The following is a 21,624-nucleotide window of genomic DNA, read 5'->3' as shown; positions in this document are numbered from 1 at the left end:
CTGTAATTGGACATCTGCGGAGCCACAGGAATGAAGAGCCGATCAAACCTTTGCACTAAGAAAAAAGATTAGTTAACCACAGCCAAAAAAACTAGAGCAGTTAATAACATACGTAGTGAGACAATAATTCCGTTCCAATCAATAAGCGGGATTCTAAAGCCTCATTATCAAAACAAAAATTAAAAAATAGTGCAGCCCACGAGCATTACAGCACTTTCTGATAAAACAACACCGCTGAAAGGACACATACACGACCAAATCAAAAATGTACAAAGACGGATTATGTGAGTAATATGCTTGGAGCTAATTGGGATCTTTAGCTTTAGAAGCAGATAAATTTAGTTGTTCTTCACTTCTTTGCTTTTTTGGAAGACCTGCACGATCAGAGTACCAGTATAAGTTTAAACATTGTGCTGGAAAGATATTGCAGAAAGGGGTTAAAAGAGTTATACTCCGTTTGGGCAGCAGGAGCGGGTACTCGGTCTCCAGGCCCCTGCTAGGGAACAAAAACAAGTAATAGTGAGCACAAATTAACATTTCACAAATATTAAAAAAACAAATTATGAGATTTGCCAATTGATTCAAAGATTAATAATAAATAAAGCATAGAAGAAGTAACAATATTGCCAAACTTCATCTAAAAAGACTGATATGGACAATCAAACAGTGAAGAACAAACTTTGAGAATTACACACCACATTCTATAAAAGAAAACGAAGGAAAAGAGGAAAAAAATGACCTGAGCCAGCCGTTCCTCTCGCCTAGCAATTTTTCTTTCTCTGCTAGCCTTGCTCTTGGCTCTTTTGGCTTCAAACTGGTCAGATAAGGTCTTCTCTCTGGCCTTTTCAGCTTTGGACTTGTGGATAGTCTCCATCAGGACTCTCTTGTTCTTGAAGACGTTACCTTTCACTTTCATGTACATGTCATGGTACATGTGCTTGTCGATCTTCTTTGACTCGCGGTATTTCCGCAGCAACCGCCGAAGAACTCTCATCCTGCGCATCCAAAGCACTTTTGTTGGAAGCCTAGCTTCCCTTGTACCCCTGCGTTTCCCTGTAAAAAAAGAAAAACAGGTCAAAAACAAAGGAAATGTTACATACAAGAAGATAGTAGCTATTACCATATCCAGAATGGCGCCCCTTTCTCTTTGCCTCCAATGCCCTCCTTGCTCGTGAACGTGAATGAATCTTGGTTGGCTTCCGGATGATAAAACCATCCTTCACCAGCTTTCTAATATTTTGGCCTGATCAAGAAACAAAATAGTCTACTATAAATTTCAAGATCAATAGATTTCATCGATAAGAAATAATACAAAATTATATCTTATGATGAATCATAACAAATTCTAACTGATCACTTACCTTCGCCGAAATCAATGACATGTAAATCAAAAATGAATAAAAGGAACTACTATCTTGCAAGAATTACTTGAGTTCTAGCAGCTAATTCAAACAATTCAATACAATAACAAATGCAAATGCATACCGAATGAATAAGGGGCTGTTAAAACCCATAAAAAGGATAAAAAAAAAATTATGGTAACATTGTCGGTCCCAATTCCAATCCCATTCGAAGGAAACACAGATTATAACCCAAAAGGCATTACGTAGTTAGAAATAGTAAGATGTTGCAAAATAATAAAAATAAAAATAAAAAACATATCAACGATTCAAAATTCCACAAGTACACTACTTGCATAAACAAAGTAAATTTTTTTTTCAAAAGCAGAAAGCTTTATGAATGAACCACATAAACATAAGCTTTCACGGCCAAAATGAAACATCATTGTTGTGTATACTTGGATAAAGTAGGAGTATAAAGAAAAAAACAATTAATTTTGTTTGTTTAAAAGATAGATAGGATGAAAGAATTGGATTCCATCCATTTTTTTTTATTTGTTTCCACCCAAATCGAGCAGAAACGGAAAATTTTAAAATTTAAGTATCGTATAAATACAATGAGATAATATCTATGTTCATCAATTCTCATCCAAGTGAATGGAATTGGAACAGAAAAAAAGATAATATGTCCTTCTAGGTTGTTTCTGTCTATTTTAAAATACTTCCTTTTACCCTTCAACTTTCTCCCGTCCAATCCAAGTAAACAAAGGGCTAATGGCATGGACGGCAAAATACTTCCGTTTTCTATCTATTTCAACGAAAACAAGTACTGCTGCTTGCTGATCGAAAGAACTGCGAGATAAGAATCCTGAACCATTTCACGGATGCAGGGTACCAGTTCTATCCAGCGCTCAAGGAGAAGACGGCGAAGGCTTACGTGAGTTGGCCATGGAGAGTTCGTTGACCTCATTTGGATCGAGCCACACCTTGCCGCGACCGCAGTTGAGGACGCTCGCGGCAAGCCGCTTCTGGAGCTTGAGCGATACCATTCCCTTTGCTTTTAGGCAGTCGTCCGGAAGAAATGAATCAAAGGGAAGTAAGTAGCGGAAGAACATATATATGTATATGGGTCGCCCTAGGGTTTCGTTATGGGTTATCTTTGATACTTCACTTCGCCAGCCCAATGGGCCGACAATCAAAGTACCCAACGTCATCATTTGTTTTTTTTAAATACTAAAACAAAACAAAAATATGAAATAAAATGAAATTATCCTTTACAAAATAAGATGGGCCTGTATTAGCCCAGGCCCATTGGCCTAACATCACTATTTAAGTCAGTTAAGATTGGTCGAATTAGGGTTTTGCTTCGCTCACTCGGTCTCATCTTGTAGTTTCACCTTCGGAAGCCGCGCTCAATCGTGAGCAACCATGGTGAGAGACAAAAGAAAGGAGGAAAAAAAAACTTCTACTTCTTTTATTCCTCGTTGATTGATCTCACCGTGTTGTTTTTTCGCTATCAGATCATTCCCAAGAAGAACCGCCATGAGATCTGCAAGTACCTCTTCCAGGGTATATCTCCTTCTAATTACGATTGTTAATGCATAAAGTTTGCTCCTTTATTAATTTTTTTTGGTCGAAAGATCCAATTTTTATCACATTGGATGCGGTTTGATGCATCTCTCTGTGCTCGTAGAGGGGGTGCTTTACGCGAAGAAGGATTATAACCTCGCCAAGCACCCGGAGATCGACGTGCCGAACCTTCAGGTGATCAAACTGATGCAAAGCTTCAAGTCGAGAGAGTACGTGAGGGAGACCTTTGCGTGGCAGCACTACTATTGGTATCTCACCAATGATGGTATTGAGTTCCTAAGAACCTATCTTAATCTTCCCTCGGAAATTGTCCCTGCAACCTTGAAAAAATCTGCAAGACCGCCTGCACGTCCATTTGGATCTGGTCCTCCTGGTGACCGCCCAAGGTGGTGCAAATTGCTCCAATCTTAAGTTCATTTTTGCTTCTTTCTTAATGAGTCTTGGTTATCATTTGATTTGGTATACCATTCTCTCCAGAGGGCCACCACGGTTTGAGGGTGATAGACCAAGATTTGGAGATAGGGACGGATACCGTGGAGGACCTCGGCCTGGAGGCCCCCCAGGTGAAGCTGGTGACAAGGGCGGCGCGCCGCCTGAATTCCAACCTTCTTTCAGGGTATACTTTTCCACTCTGAATTGTTTGTGATTGCAATTTAGTTATTGGAGCCGAGTCACAACTTCTTACTATCATGGATAAATATACTGTTCATATGCTTATAATGGTAATTTTTTAAGTAACGTAGTAAAAAATGTCATATCATACACACTAAATATCAATCATTTTCAAGAAGCATGTCAAGTTTGGCTCTTGTTGTGCTTAAGCTCACCTAAAAAATATCATGTTAAAGGTTGATTTTCAAATGAACTCTTATTGAGCTCAATTTGATGGTGGAATCTAAATTATATGCTTTAGCATATTATGGTAGCAAATAAACTCAAGGATTTTTTTCACAAGTTGAATACATAATGTGGATTATTTGAGGTGTGAAATTTCCTTAGGCTTAGTTCACTTGGATGAATAACTAGGAGGGTATAGAAGGGGACATAGAAGGAAAGGAACAGAAATTTACATGTGACTCATCATCCATTTGCAATTTTAAGACTATAACCTTCTTCCTCCTCCCTCTCGCATCTTTCTAATTGAGGCTCAATAAGGCAATCAATGTCACTCTCCTAATTTCCTTCCCTCTATAGAAACACAACACAATCTAGTGAAAAATTCCACTATCCTCCGCCCTATAAAATTTCCATTCTCATCTCTCTTTTTACCTATTATTTCCTATGTAATTAGAGAAAGAACTCCACGACCCTTCTCTAGTTTCCATGAAAACCAAGCCTTAAATCCACTTAACAAAATATTATTTTTTACCAAATCAATTTAAAAAAAATTTATTTTAGAGATTTATGTTTTCCTTTTTTCCTTCTGTCCAAGAAGATGTGGAAAAACAAATGTCACGCTCCTAATTTCCTTCCCTCTATAGAACACAACACAATCTAGTGAAAAATTCCACTATCTCTGCCTTATAAAATTTCCAATCTCTTCTCTCTTTTTATCTATTTATTTCCCTTGTATCTTACACAGCCATGATGTTCAATAGTTGTATTGTTAGTATTCTTGCGATAGAGGTTGACATATACTACCACAATTATTTCCAAAAGCTTAAATAGAATCTCGTATATAAATTCTATAGAAACTATGTTCCTGCATTCCTATTTGTTTATGAGGCTATTTCATTGGGGAGACTGCAATCCATAACGTATGGTAAAGCCTGAAATTCAAGAATGAGCTCAAAGATGTCAACTGCACCTTGTAAACTATTGTCAACATTTTGGTTTCTTTTGAATTTGATGTTATGACTACTGAAATTGTCAAATTATGCAGGGTGCAGGTGGTGGCCGGCCTGGATTTGGCCGCGGAGGTGGAGGATTTGGAGGTGGTTCTGCATCTGCTACATTCCAGTAGATTTAGCCGAAGTTACTCTGCGCGCACAAACACATCGAGCACTTAGTGATGCTTTTGCTTTGGTGATTATTGAGTTGATTGGTGTTTGTAGTATCTGCAGTTCAGATGCATGGTACATTGGTAGTTGACACTTGCCCTTGATTAGAAGTTGCAATTTTCAGTTGATTTTTTTTTAATATTGACGTTTTCAGTTGCATCTTCTTTGATCGTGTGATGGTTAGCAGATTTTGATTGTTCTTGCGTTCCCAAACAAACTTGTGCAGGGGTAAGAATTTTGATTCAAAGTTTTCAATTTGAATCACAATTCAGTTACTCGTGCAATAAAAGCCTTATTAACTGAAAAAGATAATTGCACTTTTATTTTAGAATAATATGATCGATGGAGCACTATGATGAGAAAATGTCTTCTTAGGAGGATAGATGATACGTTTATGCAAAGAACTAATAAAACATATATAAGTTAGGCATGTCTAATAGAACTTCTAATGGACAACGAGGTGAATGTTTTAATCCAAAGATTCCCATGGATAACATTTGCACCCTTATCAAGATATATTCTTTAGCTAGATTTCTTAATATGCATGACTTTTGCCTCTTAGAGCAAGAATTGATTCCTTTGGTAGACAAAGAGTAGCAGCCCTAAAAGTTCCACGAATAATCTCTTTCCTAAGTCAATGCTCCTTAACTTGTGCTACATTTCTTTGAACCTATAATGGGGAATCAATAACTAATTCTTTTAAGTTTCAATTGTCTCTCCATTCTTTTTCACCAGCATCCACGTTATGAAATGGTTTTACTTATGCTTAAACAATTTTAAGTGTTTTTTTTTAGTTTGTATTTTTTCAAACTGATTAATCCAGAGTGATCGCTTATAAAGATTTATCCAAACGGTTAGCATTCTTAGACCCGTAGTTGATATTCAGCCTTAAATCTTTTAACTATTCATTAGAGGACCTAATTATTATATTATTACTTGAGGCAAGTGTTTAACTTCATTAATGGATGTGGTATAGCATGATAAAAAATATTCGATCAAATTGTGAAGGAAAATAATCCAAATAGGTAAATAACTATTTTTTTAAAGCTAAGATAAATACAATAAAGCTTATATTATATGAATGCCTTCTCACACCTAAATATTTAACGAAGGCAATTATTATGTATTGACACATGTAAGACTAATTTAAAATAGTTTTATTTCATATATGAAACTTTAGCTTCTATTATAATTAAACTCTCATACATATCTATTAGGTTAATATAGCACCTTAATCAAAATCTAACACCTAATATATGGCTTACTACAGTTAAACTATAAACTTACCTACAATATCAATATACAACAACCAAACCATACTCATCTACTACACTATTATATAATAAAGTAAGAGGAATTTATCTCCCCACGGATGTGGTGTAATGACAAATCCTATGTGGAATGAATATAGAATTATTCTCCATTAAGCAACAAAATGAATTCTCTTGCAAGTGCCAAAAATGACGTTGAACAAAATAAAACTGCTCTGAGTTAAGTGGAAGTCTGTTTCTCAAGTTTCTACGGTCGAATATGATCGGAAAATCATAAAGTTTATCCTTTTAAAGTCGGCTGCAGCTAAATTCTTCGTCCAGTTCAATCAGCTGTTCAGTTTCTCAAATTTCATAATTTAAAACTACATAAGATTTACACTTGAGAACTTCGTTGGTACATATTATTTCTATCGACCAAGCAAAAGTCAGAAATCAAGAACAACTTCCCTTTTGTTGTTGTTGTTATTGTTCTTGTTGTTATTGTTTTTCCATGTAAAGGAGCTAAGAATTGTTGTTCATGGAACAAAGTACATGGGATTCGGGATTTTAAAAATGCGATCGCCGGCGCAATCGCCCAGGAGGTCGCTCCACTGGTCGCCAACGTTGCCTCGAATCCTAAATCCTTCAGCCACCAACTGCTTCCTCCTCTCAGATTTGAAGGCTGTTGCTCCTGCCCCTCTAAACTCTGCGCTTCTGCACACCTCTCACAATTAATTCATCATTATTATTACTATTTCTTCTCGGAAAGGGAAATCCAAATTTCAATCGTATTGAAACTCTTATCGTCACCTCATGATCAACCTCTCGTATCCCGTGAAGCCCTGCGCATGAAGATTCTGTGTCGTGGACGAGCAGAACACCTCTTCATCTCTTCCGGTGATCAGGAACACCTTGAAACCTCTCTCTATTAGCTTCCTGTAGAGATGAAGCACCGCGAGAATGGCGGGCGAGGTCCCCCTCAGAGCCCAACTCTTGAATGCCATCCGATCAAATGGATCTCCGCTAACAGAATCGCGAATAGACAAAATTATGAATTTCCTCTTCTCGATCGGACAAGCATGCTTGATTTTAAAATATATGAATGGATTCGCGCTGCGCGCGTTACCCGAAATGCTTGTCCTTGTAGTAGAGAGTGTTGGACAGGCAAGTGTCGTCGACGTCGAGAATCCAAGCGTCCAAGCCGTCTGCGGCGGCCGTGATCCCGTTGAGGTAGGCCAAGATCTGGTCGACGACGGTGTCGAGGTCCCGGCAGTACTGACCGCCGACCATGTACTCCTCGATGTAGCGGACGCATTGAGCCGGGACGGTGCGCCACGCGCGGACATTGTTGGCCTCCACCGCCACTCTCCAGCTCAGGCAGTAGCTCGGGTCGAAGCCCATGGCTGACCTCAGGCACGGCCTCGCTCCAGCCTCGGATGCTCTCAAGAGGTGGTTGGCCAACACGAGAAGTAGCAACTCCCAAATAGCCACCATGGACAGAGGAGGAAGAAGACAGAGCACTCGCACCAAATGCGGCCTATACTTCTTGACTTTGGCGAGAAGATTGGAATTATACTATTTAAAATATAGAAATGAAAAAACATAAAATAAACAAAGATGCCGATGCATTTGGCTTTGGTGTTGTCCCTTTGTCGCTTTGTGAGATCGGATAGAGTTGCAAAAGATTTGCCATTGTCAATTTAACTTGAGTTCTAAACAATATGGCCGGAGTAGTCAACGATCACATGGAAATGCCAGCCGGATTGACTTAGCTTCCAATTCCACGCTGTTGCAGAAACATAACTTGTGTTCTTGCCACAGTACCTGAAGAGAAAATCTAATCACCTTTTGCATCACAGAGGGGTTTCATGAAGGTCAGAAAAGGTAGGTTGCTATCTGGAAATCATGCAGAGTACAGAAAAAAAGAAGCTTGCTGAATTATCAAGAAAAAAAAATAGCTTTCTTTTAGAGTTTTAAGGCGATGGTTTGGGGTACCTCCTTCTCCTTGTGACACTGAAAGTATTGGTTTGGTCAAGAGCCTTGTCAAAATTTTGTACTGTTGGATTTGAATATGGTTTTTATACTTCGACGCTGACTAGTGAATCTTCCTAGAGGTTGTGTTCACTATAATATTGAAGACAAACTGAACTTCTATTGGAAAAGTAAACCGAATGATGAAAGAAAGTAGTATTTAGATTGCTTTCCTTATTGATCATTTGCTGTTGCAATTGTAGCTATCCTGCTACATCATCATCAACATCATCATGATTATTGAAAGAAACAGATTGGAACGATTGGTATACACCTCAGAAAATTTGGATAGGGTTTATGCTTGAGGTCACCTAGATAGGTTAGGTTGGGTTCAGCAGGGGTAGCTTTGAATAGGATCCGATTCAATCTGACCGAACTCTGACACTGTACATTAAGATGATGGAAATCCTTGTTGGGTTGCACTGAAGTAAGGGATATCATTTTTTTGCTAGATCATGGAATATGACAACCAAACCAAGGCATGCATGTTTCAAAAAGAAGACGTGCATCTTTGAGGCTCATTTGAAAGTATCGTGACTAATTTAGGATTTGGAAAACTTTGGCAATTCTAGATTACTTTTGTGTTGTATCCTTGAAGAATTCCCATTTTTTTTTTTAATGGGGATTGTGATTTACAGCTCTGTTTTTGCTGCCTCTGTCTATAGATTAGTTGTGAGGAGTCCTTTTTTGGCAACTGGCTATTCATCCTTTCAATCAACATGTCTTTAACGTATTCATTCTATGGCTGAACCACTTGCTAAATTGTCCTTCAGGCCTGCCATTTTTCCCAACTTAGTCTCTCTTGATGTCTATGACTTTTATCTCTAGAATCCTTGTCATCTTCGTTTCAATCTTTGCTACCTTCAGTCCTTCACCATCGCCACACTTCTCTTTTCTCACTTTCTTCTTTGCCACCTTTGAGCCCTCATTTAAAGTCATCTTGCCGCCATTAATAAATCCTTGGTATTTATCACCTTTATTTTATTTTAGAATAATGATTTAAAATCATCCATTAAAGAACTTGTTTTGTGGAGAAAAGTAAAAAAAAAATAATGTTTTGATAAATTGTAAAATTGTAAGGTTTTTTTTTAAAGGAATTATGAAATTTATGGTGAGGATGTTAATGAAGCTGGAGCTCCAAAAGCGCGGCCGCGGGCCGAACTCTGTTATAATATCCAGCCCAAAGGAGGAAAAGAACTCACAAGGAGAAAGATGTATGATTAGTTTTGGGAACGACTGAAAATGGATGTAAAAAGGATTTAATACAATTTAATGCTTTAGCTTTATATTTCAATTTTTTTGTATAAGTATCGTCAAATAGTAAGAGATGTTTCAGCCTAAAAGTCTTCTTTTTTTAATCGAAATATTTTACACATTAAGAGCTCTCACTCTTATATCAGAAACGTGAATTTTTTTTTTAGTAGTTTTTCATGATTTAATACTCAAGTTAACAAGATCTCTAAAGAATGAGAGGCCCCCGGTTTGACTGAGTTGTCACCGCGTGGGAGAATTATCAAATCAAATATGGATCGATTCTTGATGAAATTAAAAGAAATATTTTTTCCATATTTGCTCAGTTTTCTCTAATTTATCTTTTTAAAAATAACTGTGAAATTCATTGTGTGAAATGCTTGGATGAATGCATGATCTTTGACAAATTTGCTAGAAAGAGCTTGTATGATTTTATTGAGCCCAGATCTCTTGCTTCACAAAAATGGATCAGAGATATATCATTTATAATTATATTGGATCGTGGTCGTGATCTGATCGTAATTGATTGTGATCCTTTCTTAGATTTATTGTCTCCTAAGATTATAGTTTGAATTGGAACAGATGATCGAAGGTCATTTAGAAGTTGTCTCCATTTGACGTCATACTGTCTAGTCACTTATCCATTATTGACGGCCTTCGACCATCCGTTCCGTCCCGACTTAAATTATAATTTAAAAAATCTAGAAAGAGACCATAATTAATTATAATCTGATTGTGACTATCATCTAATCATAGTTATAATAATTTATCCTGATCTATTGTTTCATGGACCAAAAGATGTATCCTTGATTTTATTTAGCTATTTCTAGTGGAGTCAGAGTTAAGTGGCATATAAGCAACGTATTTGTGCTCGATGCTTTTGATCAAATCTTATTGCTCCTGGTCGATCAAATTTATCATAAGAATGATTATTTTTTAAACTTGGGTTTATTCATTTGAGAGTTGACTAAAGCTCACCAAAAAGTTGAAAGAACTTTTACATTGTAAGTCGCACAAATTCTAGGAACTGAAAAAAACCTCGAAATAGTAAATACAACATGTGTATGATTTTGCTTTAATGAAAGCATATGATATAGTAAAGTAAAAGTATAAACTAAAAGTGATTAGGAATTTAATTGTAGAGTTATCATCCTTATCTTGCCGTATCGTCTTAGAATCCAATGATCCTTAGCTTGTAGAAGAAGAAGCGGAAGTGATCCGGTGGTTAGGTGAGGTTCGTTTGGTAGGAGGTCAAAGTGGTCAACGTGAACTACCTCCTCGATCAGCAGGAAGAGTAGCCGGTTCGACACTCCGATGACTCGGTCAGACACCGATCTTCCGACGCTCATAAAACTCAAAGTAGAGAGAGACGAAGGTCGAGCGGCCATCCCGCTCGGCTAGGTAGTGGATGCAGCCTCAACTCGATAGGCAGGACTCTCTCTCCCGACGGGTTGGAGCCGGAAGCAGCTCATCGGCCGAGCGAACGCTCGGCCCTGAAATTGCATTGCTTGGACGGCAGACTGACCGAGTGGATCTCCCGCTCGACCCAATAATAAACAAAGAGAGCAGTTGGCGATATCTTCCTAGGGATCAGTGTCATCGACAGGCGGCATGGTCAGCGACATGGTCAGACAGAGAATCGTATGGTAGAAGTTTCCACTGTCACGTTAGGGATATGCTCGGGCTGTTAAGGTATGGCGTCAGACACACTTTTTTGATACGACCTTTCCAGGTATGCTTTGGGAAGCGTGCATATCTCGGGAAGCGTGCGCGCGCCCCCTGGGAGTTCTATATAAGAAGCCCCAAATATTCATCGGAGGTAGGTTGTTCACTACTGTAGTTAGTATTACATTGTTGCTCCTTTTTCTACTTCATTTTTCATTCGCTTGCCGCTGGTGACTGACTTGAGCGTCGGAGAGCTATCGTCGGGGAACCCCTCCCTGGCTCGACACTAACGACTTGTGGTTGCAGGTTCACCTTGTCGGAGATTTACGTCATCTTCAGTCAACATCCAGTCAACGTGAGCACCACCTCCCCAGCGTCCGTCGACTCATTCTCGGACAAGATCAAATTTGGCACCGTCTGTGAGAACGCACCTGAATTCGAGCTGAGGAGATGGAAGAAGCTAGACATACCACCACACCGTGATGCTCACTCCAGAGGAGCTCGATGCGCTCATTCAAGTGCGAGCGACAAAGATAGACGAACAGCAGCAGCAAAAGACACTAGCCGATCGTCTGGTGCAGCAAGCGACTTCGGCCTCGGGGGGTCGGGCGGCACACGAAGATTGACCGGAGCAACTCTTCATATGGAGATAGAACAAGATGTCGACCGGTACTCGTTGGGCCTTTTCCAGCTCGGCCTTCCAGACGAGTGACTGGTTGTGCCTGGGAGGAGAAGGCTTCTCCAGAAATTTTGTCCTTCTTTAGCTCATCCTCCACTTGGGCCAACCGCTGGCACATGACAATATTCTCCACCCAGTACTGCAAGCAAACATTAGTACCAAGCGGAGATAACTTATGAACTGATAGTTGAAAATACTGACCCTAGTGGACATCTCCAGATGGCTATCAGCAAGTGCGCCAAGGGGTTTCATGGCCGTTCGTGCCCTTGCTTCCTCCCAGATAGCTGACCGCGAATATAAACTTGATGCTGAGGAGAGTTGGGCTGGTCACTCGGCGCTAGAAGATCCTCCGTCGGGAGGTGAAGCGTGGCGGTGATGGATCATCACCAGGCCGACGCCGATTGAGCGGAGGGCGACGGGCCGGAAGCTTGAGCTGGAGGGATTGGCAGAATAGCGAACCGTGTCACCTTTCGCCTAGCTAGCGGCAAGGAAGTGATCGACTGAATGACGAGCGACTGTAAAAGAAGAAAAGGATTAGTTAGACTCAAAGGAAGAAGGCTGAGAAATTTCATACCTAGGCTACTCAGGAGCTTTGCTCGGATCGGGCTCAACCCAAATATGTACATTACGCCCTCCGACAACAACTTATGGATGTCGAACTTCAGGCTGGCTAGCATGTTGGCAGCATGGAGGTAGTCCGACCGGGTCTTGTACTTCTTCAAATCAGGTTGAGGAGGAAGCCCGGTCTGCCATCTAGTCAGGAAGCTTGGCTGCTCGGGGAGTCTCAAGAAGAAGAAATACTCCTTCCAGTGTTTGTTTGAGGTGGGCATTTTGTCAAAAAAGACTAGACTGATCCGAGATTGGAAAAGGTAAGTGTCTAGCTCAGACTGTTTGGGATAATAGAAGTAGTGGAAGACCTGAGGGGTCAGTGGAATGTTGTACACTCGGAACAACACTACCACACCACACAGCAGACGGAAAGAGTTAGGGGCGAGCTGGGCGAGTGGGACACGGAAGTAGTTACAGACCTCGGTTATGAAGGGTGGACGGGAAACTGAAGATCGACCACGAATTGGTCTCGGAAGAAGAAAACTGTGTCGATCGGTGGGTCATTGGGCCGGTCAAACGGGGAGGCTAGAATTATCTCATGGTCAGAAGGGATATCAAAGGTGTTTATCAGACTTGCAACGTCGCCCGGATCGAACCGAGTCTCCATGTTAGTATATCAGAGACCGGGAGCGGGGTCAGACGGCTACGAGGAGCTCGCTATGATCGGAAAACGAAAAGGCAGAGGGTTCAACGGGAAAAATGGCCGGAAAACACAGAAAACTGGAAGCGGTGGAGGCGGAGAGAACAGTGGAAAAGCAGCAATGAAGAGGGAGGGGAAAAGCTTATGAGATGGAGAGGACCATCACCGGGAGCAGAGGATCGCTACAGCAGGGAACCAAGGTTCACCGGAGCAAGCAAACGCACAATCGCCGAAACACACAATCGTTGCAAAACCTCGGAGTAGAAGCCGACACCACGACTTTATAAAGAATGGATAGGCCGACCGGAGCCGTTCGATCTAGGGCATAGGCATCGAAGCACACATCTAGTCGTTGAATTCGAACCACCAAACATCACATCAGCAGCTGTCACCTCGGACGTGCGGCGACGACACGTGGCGCCCTCCCACAAAGCAACATTTAATAGGTGTGGGCGCGTGCTCGGCCTTAATGGGGGTGATTTGTGCGTATTCCGAGGAGATTCAGGCGGCGTCAGCATTGTAAAATACCGAACCAGATAATAATTAAATAATAAGATTAATGGATAAATAATCTTATTGAAATTTTTAGGAAATTTTAGGAATTTTCTAGGATTTAATCGGAACTCGTATGACGTATTTTGAGGGGATAAAATTATAGGTTTTGGAAAAGGTCCGTTTGGAATACCCAATTATGGCAGTTGATTGAGGAATAAACTTAGGTTTTAATTTATCTAAACCTAAGTTTATATTATAAAAACTTAAATTTGCCGTGCCCTAAGCCGGACGCCGCCTCTCCCTTCTTCTCTCTCGGTTCCAGCCGAGCCACCGCCACCTCCTTCGTCGAGCCTCTTCTCCGTCTGGCACCATCCACCGAGCTACAGCCGACCGCATCTTCTCTTCTCCGTCGAGCCACGGCCTCCTTCTCCTCCTCACGCGAGCGAGCCATAGCCATCGGCCTCTCCACCTTCACCGAACCTTTTCTCCCCAAACCAGTGGCAGCGCTGGTGCTCTTCTCTGTCGAGCCATAGCACGCGGTCTCTTCTCCTCACGCGAGCACCAGAGACTTCTTGCTGTGCCCTAATTGATCCGGTAAGTACATTCTGATTATGTGGGTATGAAATTTGGAAGGTATGAATTAGGCGATAGGTGTGGTTTTTAGGTTTATTTCAGATGATGGTCGGCTTTGTTGAGCTGCGATTTGGGGATTTGGAGATGTTCTTGTTCATTCCTGCTCGTTCTTGTGTTTCCACCTAGTTTTCTTCCGAATTTTCCACTGTGGATTCAGAAATTTTACAAGAATGTTTGTTCAATTGGGTTATTCGGGCTTATTTGGGTTTTTATGATGGTTATTCGACTACTTCCAGGTTTCCTTTCTCTTATGTAAGGTTAGGGATTTCAAAGACTTAGTGTGTTATGGGGATCACAGGTGGTTTTGGTTTTGGTTTTGGGTAATTGAAGGTTGGTTGCAAGGTGGCTTTGATATGTCTCGTTGAATTTGAGTTTTCGATTTGAGATCTTCCCCTTTTTTTTCACTTCTAGATCGTTATATGTTCAAATTCCTTGGAGTTCTAAGTGTTTACATTGATTGTCTTTGTCATAACTATGTTCTACATGTTGTTCTCAGATTTAAAGGATTTGATTGTGCCACTTGAATTGCTAGATCTATCGAGCGTTTACCATGAATTGTCAATGGATTTGTGGCCGATCAGAGGTTGTTGTTGGTGTTTTCAGTTTTAGTAGTTAACTGTGAATGGGAGATTTTGTTGTATGATAGCCATGAGTCTTTGTTATTAGGGGTTAGTTAGTGGTTAGATTTTATTCCTAATTGGAATTGACTTTCTCGGGTTTTCATATTTATGGCAAAACATATCTTGATTCTTGAAGTAGGATATATATGGGTTATGGGTTGAGCGGCTTGAGTGGTTAGGAATGTATGTTAAGATCGTTAATTGTTGATAGTGGGTGAATCGAGATTCATAGTTGGATTAGGGTTTTTCCCTAATTTAGTTAGGTTTGGGTTTAGCTAGATGTCATTTATGGAATTAGCTAAATTGTACATCCCGTGATTTGCAGGACGTTGATTAAAGACGGTGGACACGATATACATATAAAGGCGGGTACTTCTTGCTTTGTTTTCTTTTAGTACTTGGATCTTAGTGCATGAATTATTTTGGATAAGGACGGTTTACCTTGACTCCACTCTTATTTTTCCTGTGCTTGATACTTCCACGTGATCTTTGAGATATTCGTTTTCATATCTATACAGTCTCTTGTTGTTGTCCATGATCAATAGCAGATACTAGATACCATGTTTGTTTGCTTGACTGTTGCTTATTTATTTACGATATTAAGCATGCTGGCCTCATGTAGCATACTTGGTTCTGCTTATATATATGATGACTGTTGCATGGTTCGCATCATGTCATTGCATGCATGCCGCATCCTCGGCCACTCGAGAGGGTGGTAGCTGGAGTTGATGCCGCTTGTCCTGTCGTGTCGCACTCGGCCATTCGTGCGAGTGGTAGCTGGAGTACGAGTAGCAGGGACCCCGTCGCAGATGTAGTTAGTTAGCTACTATGCAACTGTCCCCTCGGTCATTCGTGTGAGTGGTAGCTGGAGTGGTGTACAGTCTGTCACTGACCCGGCCTTTCGACCATACAGGGGTCATGGTGCAGAGAGGTGGGCGGGAGTGACCATCCGTGCATACGCTGTTATTATATTTGCTTGGGCTGCTGTTGTTTATATATGCTGTTATTGCTTATTTACTGCTGTTATTGCTTGTGTATACCTTGCTTGTTGTCTCTGTAGTTATGAGTAGTACTGTAGCAGATTAGTACCAGTTCTGTCCCACTATACCTAGCCTAGGATATGGTTTCAGGTATGAGTGCTTATTTTGGTTCTATTGTAGTATCTGCTATTTCTTTTATGAGACTGTATACTCTTGGCTCACTTTCTAGTTGTACGTTATATTCATGCACTATCTTTCTATACCCGCTGAGTTTCAATACTCACCACCTCGCAAATTGGTTTTATTTCGCCAGGTAACAGGTAGATGAGTCATGGATGCTTGGAGAGTCCCAGCTGCCAGTCCCACGACACACTCGAGGATAGTTTCTTTTCTGGTTTTGGTTGCTAACGCTATTTATGTTTTGGTTTTGTGAACTTGGTATTGTATGCTTCGATATGGATTTTGGAGTCTAGTCCGGTGGTTGCAGGCAATTTAGTTAGTGATTTTGTCGGTTATACATTTGTTTTCTCTTTGTGATTTTCGCTGCGTTTACATCCAGCCGTGTAGGCTGAGTATTTATTGTTCTGTCTTCCGCTGTGTGTGTGTTTCGATTTTGTTCCAACCATTTAAGCTGATGGTTATAGATGATGGTTATGGGTTATTTCATTTTTGTCCAACCGGGTAGGCTGAGTATATTAAACTGCGTGTCATGTTGTTTATATTTTGTATATATATTCCAGCCGAGTGTGGCTGAGGTATATTTCGTATGTAGTAATGTTTCATATTGTCCGCCGTACAGGGGAGGTGTTGCCGAAATTTCTTCGGACAGGAACTTCTCTAGGGCGTGACAATTTAGTGGTATCAGAGCTCAGGTTTTGCGAAGTCTATTTATGTGTTTTTGGGATTTCGATCTTGTTTCGAGATATGATTTCCAAATCAATTTGATACCAATTTTTGGTGTTTCAATTTTGTTTGTAATTTGACTCCTCGATGTGACTTTCGAGTTTTGGGACTAGGCAGCGGCAGGAATCTCCAAGCTATGGGAGGTATGTGTATATTGTTATCACGCACTCCTTTTAGTACGCATATAGTTATCTATAACAGTGAGTTAGTGAAGTAATAGCGTTTGGTGTAGCACTAGAAAGATAGTTGGGTTTTAGTTATTTGTCACAACTGAATGAACCAATTGGAACATCTTTAGCAACAGACATTGTTAACACCCAAATAGGCTTGTAGGAAGTTTTCATGTACATTAGGTTGCAAAAAGAATGGAAGGTGGCTTGCTCCTGGTCATTGTAGGCTTCACGACTAAGATTGTTACCCATGCTCACTCTTGTGCCTATACAACAGTTTCTTTGAGACCTGCTTTGGTCTCTTAGCCAATGCCTATGCCAGCTACATGTTTACATACCATAAGAAACTTATAAAAACTTAATAAAATGGACGTGTCTTTGATGCACCTTGCTTTGTCCTATTTGGTAGATTATAAATATTGGAAGTATCATTTTGTAATTTAGTCTAGATCTATGGCAGATTGTAGGTTGTATTGATATTAAATCCTTTATGGAAATGTCTTGGGTTGATAAGCTTTGTGTTTAATTTGAAGATGATACATATTGCTTGGGACTGATAATTGATTTGAGTGGGGAGGTTCATGGCTTCAATTAGACACTGGGTGTGGAATTTCTGGTGAAAATCTCGGAGTTCTTAGTAGTGGATTTTTAGAGGTGGTCTAAGTTTGTGATTAGTTCAGATTTGTCTGGTTCTTTATCAGTGCCTATAATGGTGGTAATTATGAATCGGATTTCTCGTTGAAGAAGACTGTAATTTGGAGAGTCAATGATGTGGGTTAATATAATTGTTGTCTTTATTAGTGAGGTACTTGATTTATCCACAATTGGTTAGGTATCAGAGTTGCGTAGAGGAAGCAGGGTAAGCTTATAACCCATAGAGTCATCTCTTACGGTTGAAGATTTGTTCATGATATTTGAATGGTATGGTATATGAATATGTTGTTTGGTGGTTACTTTTACATGAGGATCTCTGAGTTGAACAGTAAATTTGGGGACCAAATTTTTATTAGTGAGGGAGAATGTAAAATACCGAACCAGATAATAATTAAATAATAAGATTAATGGATAAATAATCTTATTGGAATTTTTAGGAAATTTTAGGAATTTCTTAGGATTTAATCGGAACTCGTATGACGTATTTTGAGGGGATAAAATTATAGGTTTTGGAAAAGGTCCGTTTGGAATACCCAATTATGGCAGTTGATTGAGGAATAAACTTAGGTTTTAATTTATCTAAACCTAAGTTTATATTATAAAAACTTAAATTTGCTGTGCCCTAAGCCGGACGCCGCCTCTCCCTTCTTCTCTCTCGGTTCCAACCGAGCCACCGCCACCTCCTTCGTCGAGCCTCTTCTCCGTCGGGCACCAGCCACCGAGCTACAGCCGGCCGCATCTTCTCTTCTCCGTCGAGCCACGACCTCCTTCTCCTCCTCACGCGAGCGAGCCATAGCCATCGGCCTCTCCCCCTTCACCGAACCTTTTCTCCCCAAACCAGTGGCAGCGCTGGTGCTCTTCTCTGTCGAGCCATAGCACACAGTCTCTTCTCCTCACGCGAGCACCAGAGACTTCTTGCTGTGCCCTAATTGATCCGGTAAGTACATTCTGATTATGTGGGTATGAGATTTGGAAGGTATGAATTAGGCGATAGGTGTGGTTTTTAGGTTTATTTCAGATGATGGTCGGCTTTGTTGAGCTGCGATTTGGGGATTTGGAGATGTTCTTGTTCATTCTTGCTCGTTCTTGTGTTTCCACCTAGTTTTCTTCCGAATTTTCCACTGTGGATTCAGAAATTTTGCAAGAATGTCTGTTCAATTGGGTTATTCGGGCTGATTTGGGTTTTTATGATGGTTATTCGACTACTTCCAGGTTTCCTTTCTCTTATGTAAGATTAGGGATTTCAAAGACTTAGTGTGTTATGGGGATCACAGGTGGTTTTGGTTTTGGTTTTGGGTAATTGAAGGTTGGTTGCAAGGTGGCTTTGATATGTCTCGTTGAATTTGAGTTTTCGATTTGAGATCTTCCCTTTTTTTTTTTCACTTCTAGATCGTTATATGTTCAGATTCCTTGGAGTTCTAAGTGTTTACATTGATTGTCTTTGTCATAACTATGTTCTACATGTTGTTCTCAGATTTAAAGGATTTGATTGTGCCACTTGAATTGCTGGATCTATCGAGCGTTTACCATGAATTGTCAATGGATTTGTGGCCGATCAGAGGTTGTTGTTGGTGTTTTTAGTTTTAGTAGTTAACTGTGAATGGGAGATTTTGTTGTATGATAGCCATGAATCTTTGTTATTGGGGGTTAGTTAGTGGTTAGATTTTATTCCTAATTGGAATTGACTTTCTCGGGTTTTCATATTTATGGCAAAACATATCTTGATTCTTGAAGTAGGATATATATGGGTTATGGGTTGAGCGGCTTGAGTGGTTAGGAATGTGATGTTAAGATCGTTAATTGTTGATAGTGGGTGAATCGAGATTCATAGTTGGATTAGGGTTTTTCCCTAATTTAGTTAGGTTTGGGTTTAGCTATATGTCATTTATGGAATTAGCTAAATTGTACATCCCGTGATTTGCAAGACGTTGATTAAAGACGGTGGACACGATCTACATATAAAGGCGGGTATTTCTTGCTTTGTTTTCTTTTAGTACTTGGATCTTAGTGCATGAATTATTTTGGATAAGGACGGTTTACCTTGACTCCACTCTTATTTTTCCTGTGCTTGATACTTCCACGTGATCTTTGAGATATTCGTTTTTATATCTATACAGTCTCTTGTTGTTGTCCATGATCAGTAGCAGATACTAGATACCATGTTTGTTTGCTTGACTGTTGCTTATTTATTTACGATATTAAGCATGCTGGCCTCATGTAGCATACTTGGTTCTGCTTATATATATGATGACTGTTGCATGGTTCGCATCATGTCATTGCATGCATGCCGCATCCTCGGCCACTCGAGAGGGTGGTAGCTGGAGTTGATGCCGCTTGTCCTGTCGTGCCGCACTCGGCCATTCGTGTGAGTGGTAGCTGGAGTACGAGCAGCAGAGACCCCGTCGCAAATGTAACTAGTTAGCTACTATGCAACTGTCCCCTCGGCCATTCGTGTTAGTAGCAAAATGGTTGATATAAATTATGCCCAAAATCCTGCTGAAGTATTGAGGGATTTTAGTTCATTATATTTATATTTCTTTGTTGTTTATATATCTTTATCATTTTCTTTATTATTGCTTGTGTATACCTTGCTTGTTGTCTCTGTAGTTATGAGTAGTACTGTAGCAGATTAGTATCAGTTCTGTCCCACTATACCTAGCCTAGGATATGGTTTCAGGTATGAGTGCTTATTTTGGTTCTATTGTAGTATCTGCTATTTCTTTTATGAGACTGTATACTCTTGGCTCACTTTCTAGTTGTACGTTATATTCATGCACTATCTTTCTATACCCGCTGAGTTTCAATACTCACCACCTCGCAAATTGATTTTCTTTCGCCAGGTAATAGGTAGATGAGTCATGGATGCTTGGAGAGTCCCAGCTGCCAGTCCCACGACACATTCGAGGATAGTTTCTTTTCTGGTTTTGGTTGCTAACGCTATTTATGTTTTGGTTTTGTGAACTTGGTATTGTATGCTTCGATATGGATTTTGGAGTCTAGTCCGGTGGTTGCAGGCAATTTAGTTAGTGATTTTGTCGGTTATACATTTGTTTTCTCTTTGTGATTTTCGCTGCGTTTACATCCAGCCGTGTAGGCTGAGTATTTATTGTTCTGTCTTCCGCTGTGTGTGTGTTTCGATTTTGTTCCAACCATTTAGGCTGATGGTTATAGATGATGGTTATGGGTTATTTCATTTTTGTCCAGCCGGGTAGGCTGAGTATATTAAACTGCGTGTCATGTTGTTTATATTTTGTATATATATTCCAGCCGAGTGTGGCTGAGGTATATTTTGTATGTAGTAAATGCTTCAGATTGTCACCCGTACAGAGGAGATGCTGTCGAAATTTCTTCGGACGGGGACTCCTCTGGGGCGTGACAAGCATTGCTCACTCGGCTCATGCCCCCTCCGGGAATGATGAGGAAAAATATCCAAGTGAAAAGGCTCAATGTACCGATCGACAGAGAAAGACCAGTCCTACCTGAGCCAATCGGGATTCAACCCACCCCTCAGCTGATCGGCCGATCGGTCACCAGACTACTTGTCTAGTCAGTCGAACTTGCCACCTCCTTCGACTAGACTTAAGGGGGAGGCACGTGATCCAGTAGTTAGGTGGGGCCCGCTCGGCAGAAGGTCAAAGTGTTTAATGCGAACTACCTCCCCGATCAGCAGGAAGAGTAGCCGGTTCGACACTCCGATGGATCGGTCAGGCATCGAGCTTCCGACGCTCATAAAGCTCAAAGCAGGGAGAGACAAAGGTCGAACAGCCATCCCGCTCGGTTAGGCAATGGATGCAACCTCGACCTGACAGGCAGGACTCCCTCGCCCGATGGGGTGGAGCCGGCAGCAGCTCATCGGCCGAGCGGACGCTCGGCCTGACCGCTGCATCGCCCAGACGGCAGACTGACCGAGCGACTCTCTCGCTCGGCCCAATAACAAACAAAGGGAGCACTTGTCTATATCTTCCTAGGGATCAGTGTCATCGACAGGCGGCATGGTCAGCGACGTTGTCAGACAGAGAATCGTACGGTGGAAGCTTCCACTACCATGTCAGGGATATGCTCGGGCTGTTAAGGTATGACATCAGACACACTTTTCTGACATGACCTTTCCAGG

The 21,624-nt window shown here is 40.8% G+C and overlaps 3 protein-coding genes and 1 long non-coding RNA gene across 4 annotated transcripts; 2 read left to right on the top strand and 2 right to left on the bottom strand.

Annotated features, from left to right (window-relative positions):
- Positions 1 to 132: 132 nt before the first annotated feature.
- LOC122012436 (60S ribosomal protein L19-3-like) lies at positions 133 to 2,432 on the bottom strand. Its single transcript, XM_042568977.1, has 5 exons — positions 2,278 to 2,432; positions 1,121 to 1,243; positions 740 to 1,053; positions 453 to 493; positions 133 to 374 (listed from the first exon to the last, which is right to left on the bottom strand). Exons 1-5 carry the CDS (start codon positions 2,387 to 2,389, stop codon positions 350 to 352), a joined length of 615 nt encoding a protein of 204 aa, XP_042424911.1. The 5' UTR covers positions 2,390 to 2,432; the 3' UTR covers positions 133 to 349.
- A 204-nt stretch (positions 2,433 to 2,636) lies between these two features.
- Positions 2,637 to 5,069, top strand: LOC122012610 (40S ribosomal protein S10-1-like). The gene is made up of 5 exons (XM_042569210.1): positions 2,637 to 2,771; positions 2,861 to 2,909; positions 3,034 to 3,316; positions 3,408 to 3,546; positions 4,813 to 5,069. Exons 1-5 carry the CDS (start codon positions 2,769 to 2,771, stop codon positions 4,891 to 4,893), a joined length of 555 nt encoding a protein of 184 aa, XP_042425144.1. The 5' UTR covers positions 2,637 to 2,768; the 3' UTR covers positions 4,894 to 5,069.
- A 1,556-nt stretch (positions 5,070 to 6,625) lies between these two features.
- On the bottom strand, positions 6,626 to 9,150 carry LOC122010491 (acid phosphatase 1-like). Its single transcript, XM_042567030.1, has 4 exons — positions 9,073 to 9,150; positions 7,307 to 7,755; positions 6,991 to 7,203; positions 6,626 to 6,894 (listed from the first exon to the last, which is right to left on the bottom strand). Exons 1-4 carry the CDS (start codon positions 9,148 to 9,150, stop codon positions 6,717 to 6,719), a joined length of 918 nt encoding a protein of 305 aa, XP_042422964.1. The 3' UTR covers positions 6,626 to 6,716.
- An 8,983-nt stretch (positions 9,151 to 18,133) lies between these two features.
- On the top strand, positions 18,134 to 20,804 carry LOC122008438. The gene is made up of 2 exons (XR_006119285.1): positions 18,134 to 18,447; positions 20,351 to 20,804. It is a non-coding gene; the product is annotated as an uncharacterized LOC122008438 (long non-coding RNA).
- The last annotated feature ends 820 nt before the right edge of the window (positions 20,805 to 21,624 follow it).

The sequence above is a fragment of the Zingiber officinale genome, chromosome 8A, assembly GCF_018446385.1.
Source record: "Zingiber officinale cultivar Zhangliang chromosome 8A, Zo_v1.1, whole genome shotgun sequence".
Taxonomy (NCBI): domain Eukaryota; kingdom Viridiplantae; phylum Streptophyta; class Magnoliopsida; order Zingiberales; family Zingiberaceae; genus Zingiber; species Zingiber officinale.
This window is presented reverse-complemented; position numbering and strand designations above follow the sequence as displayed.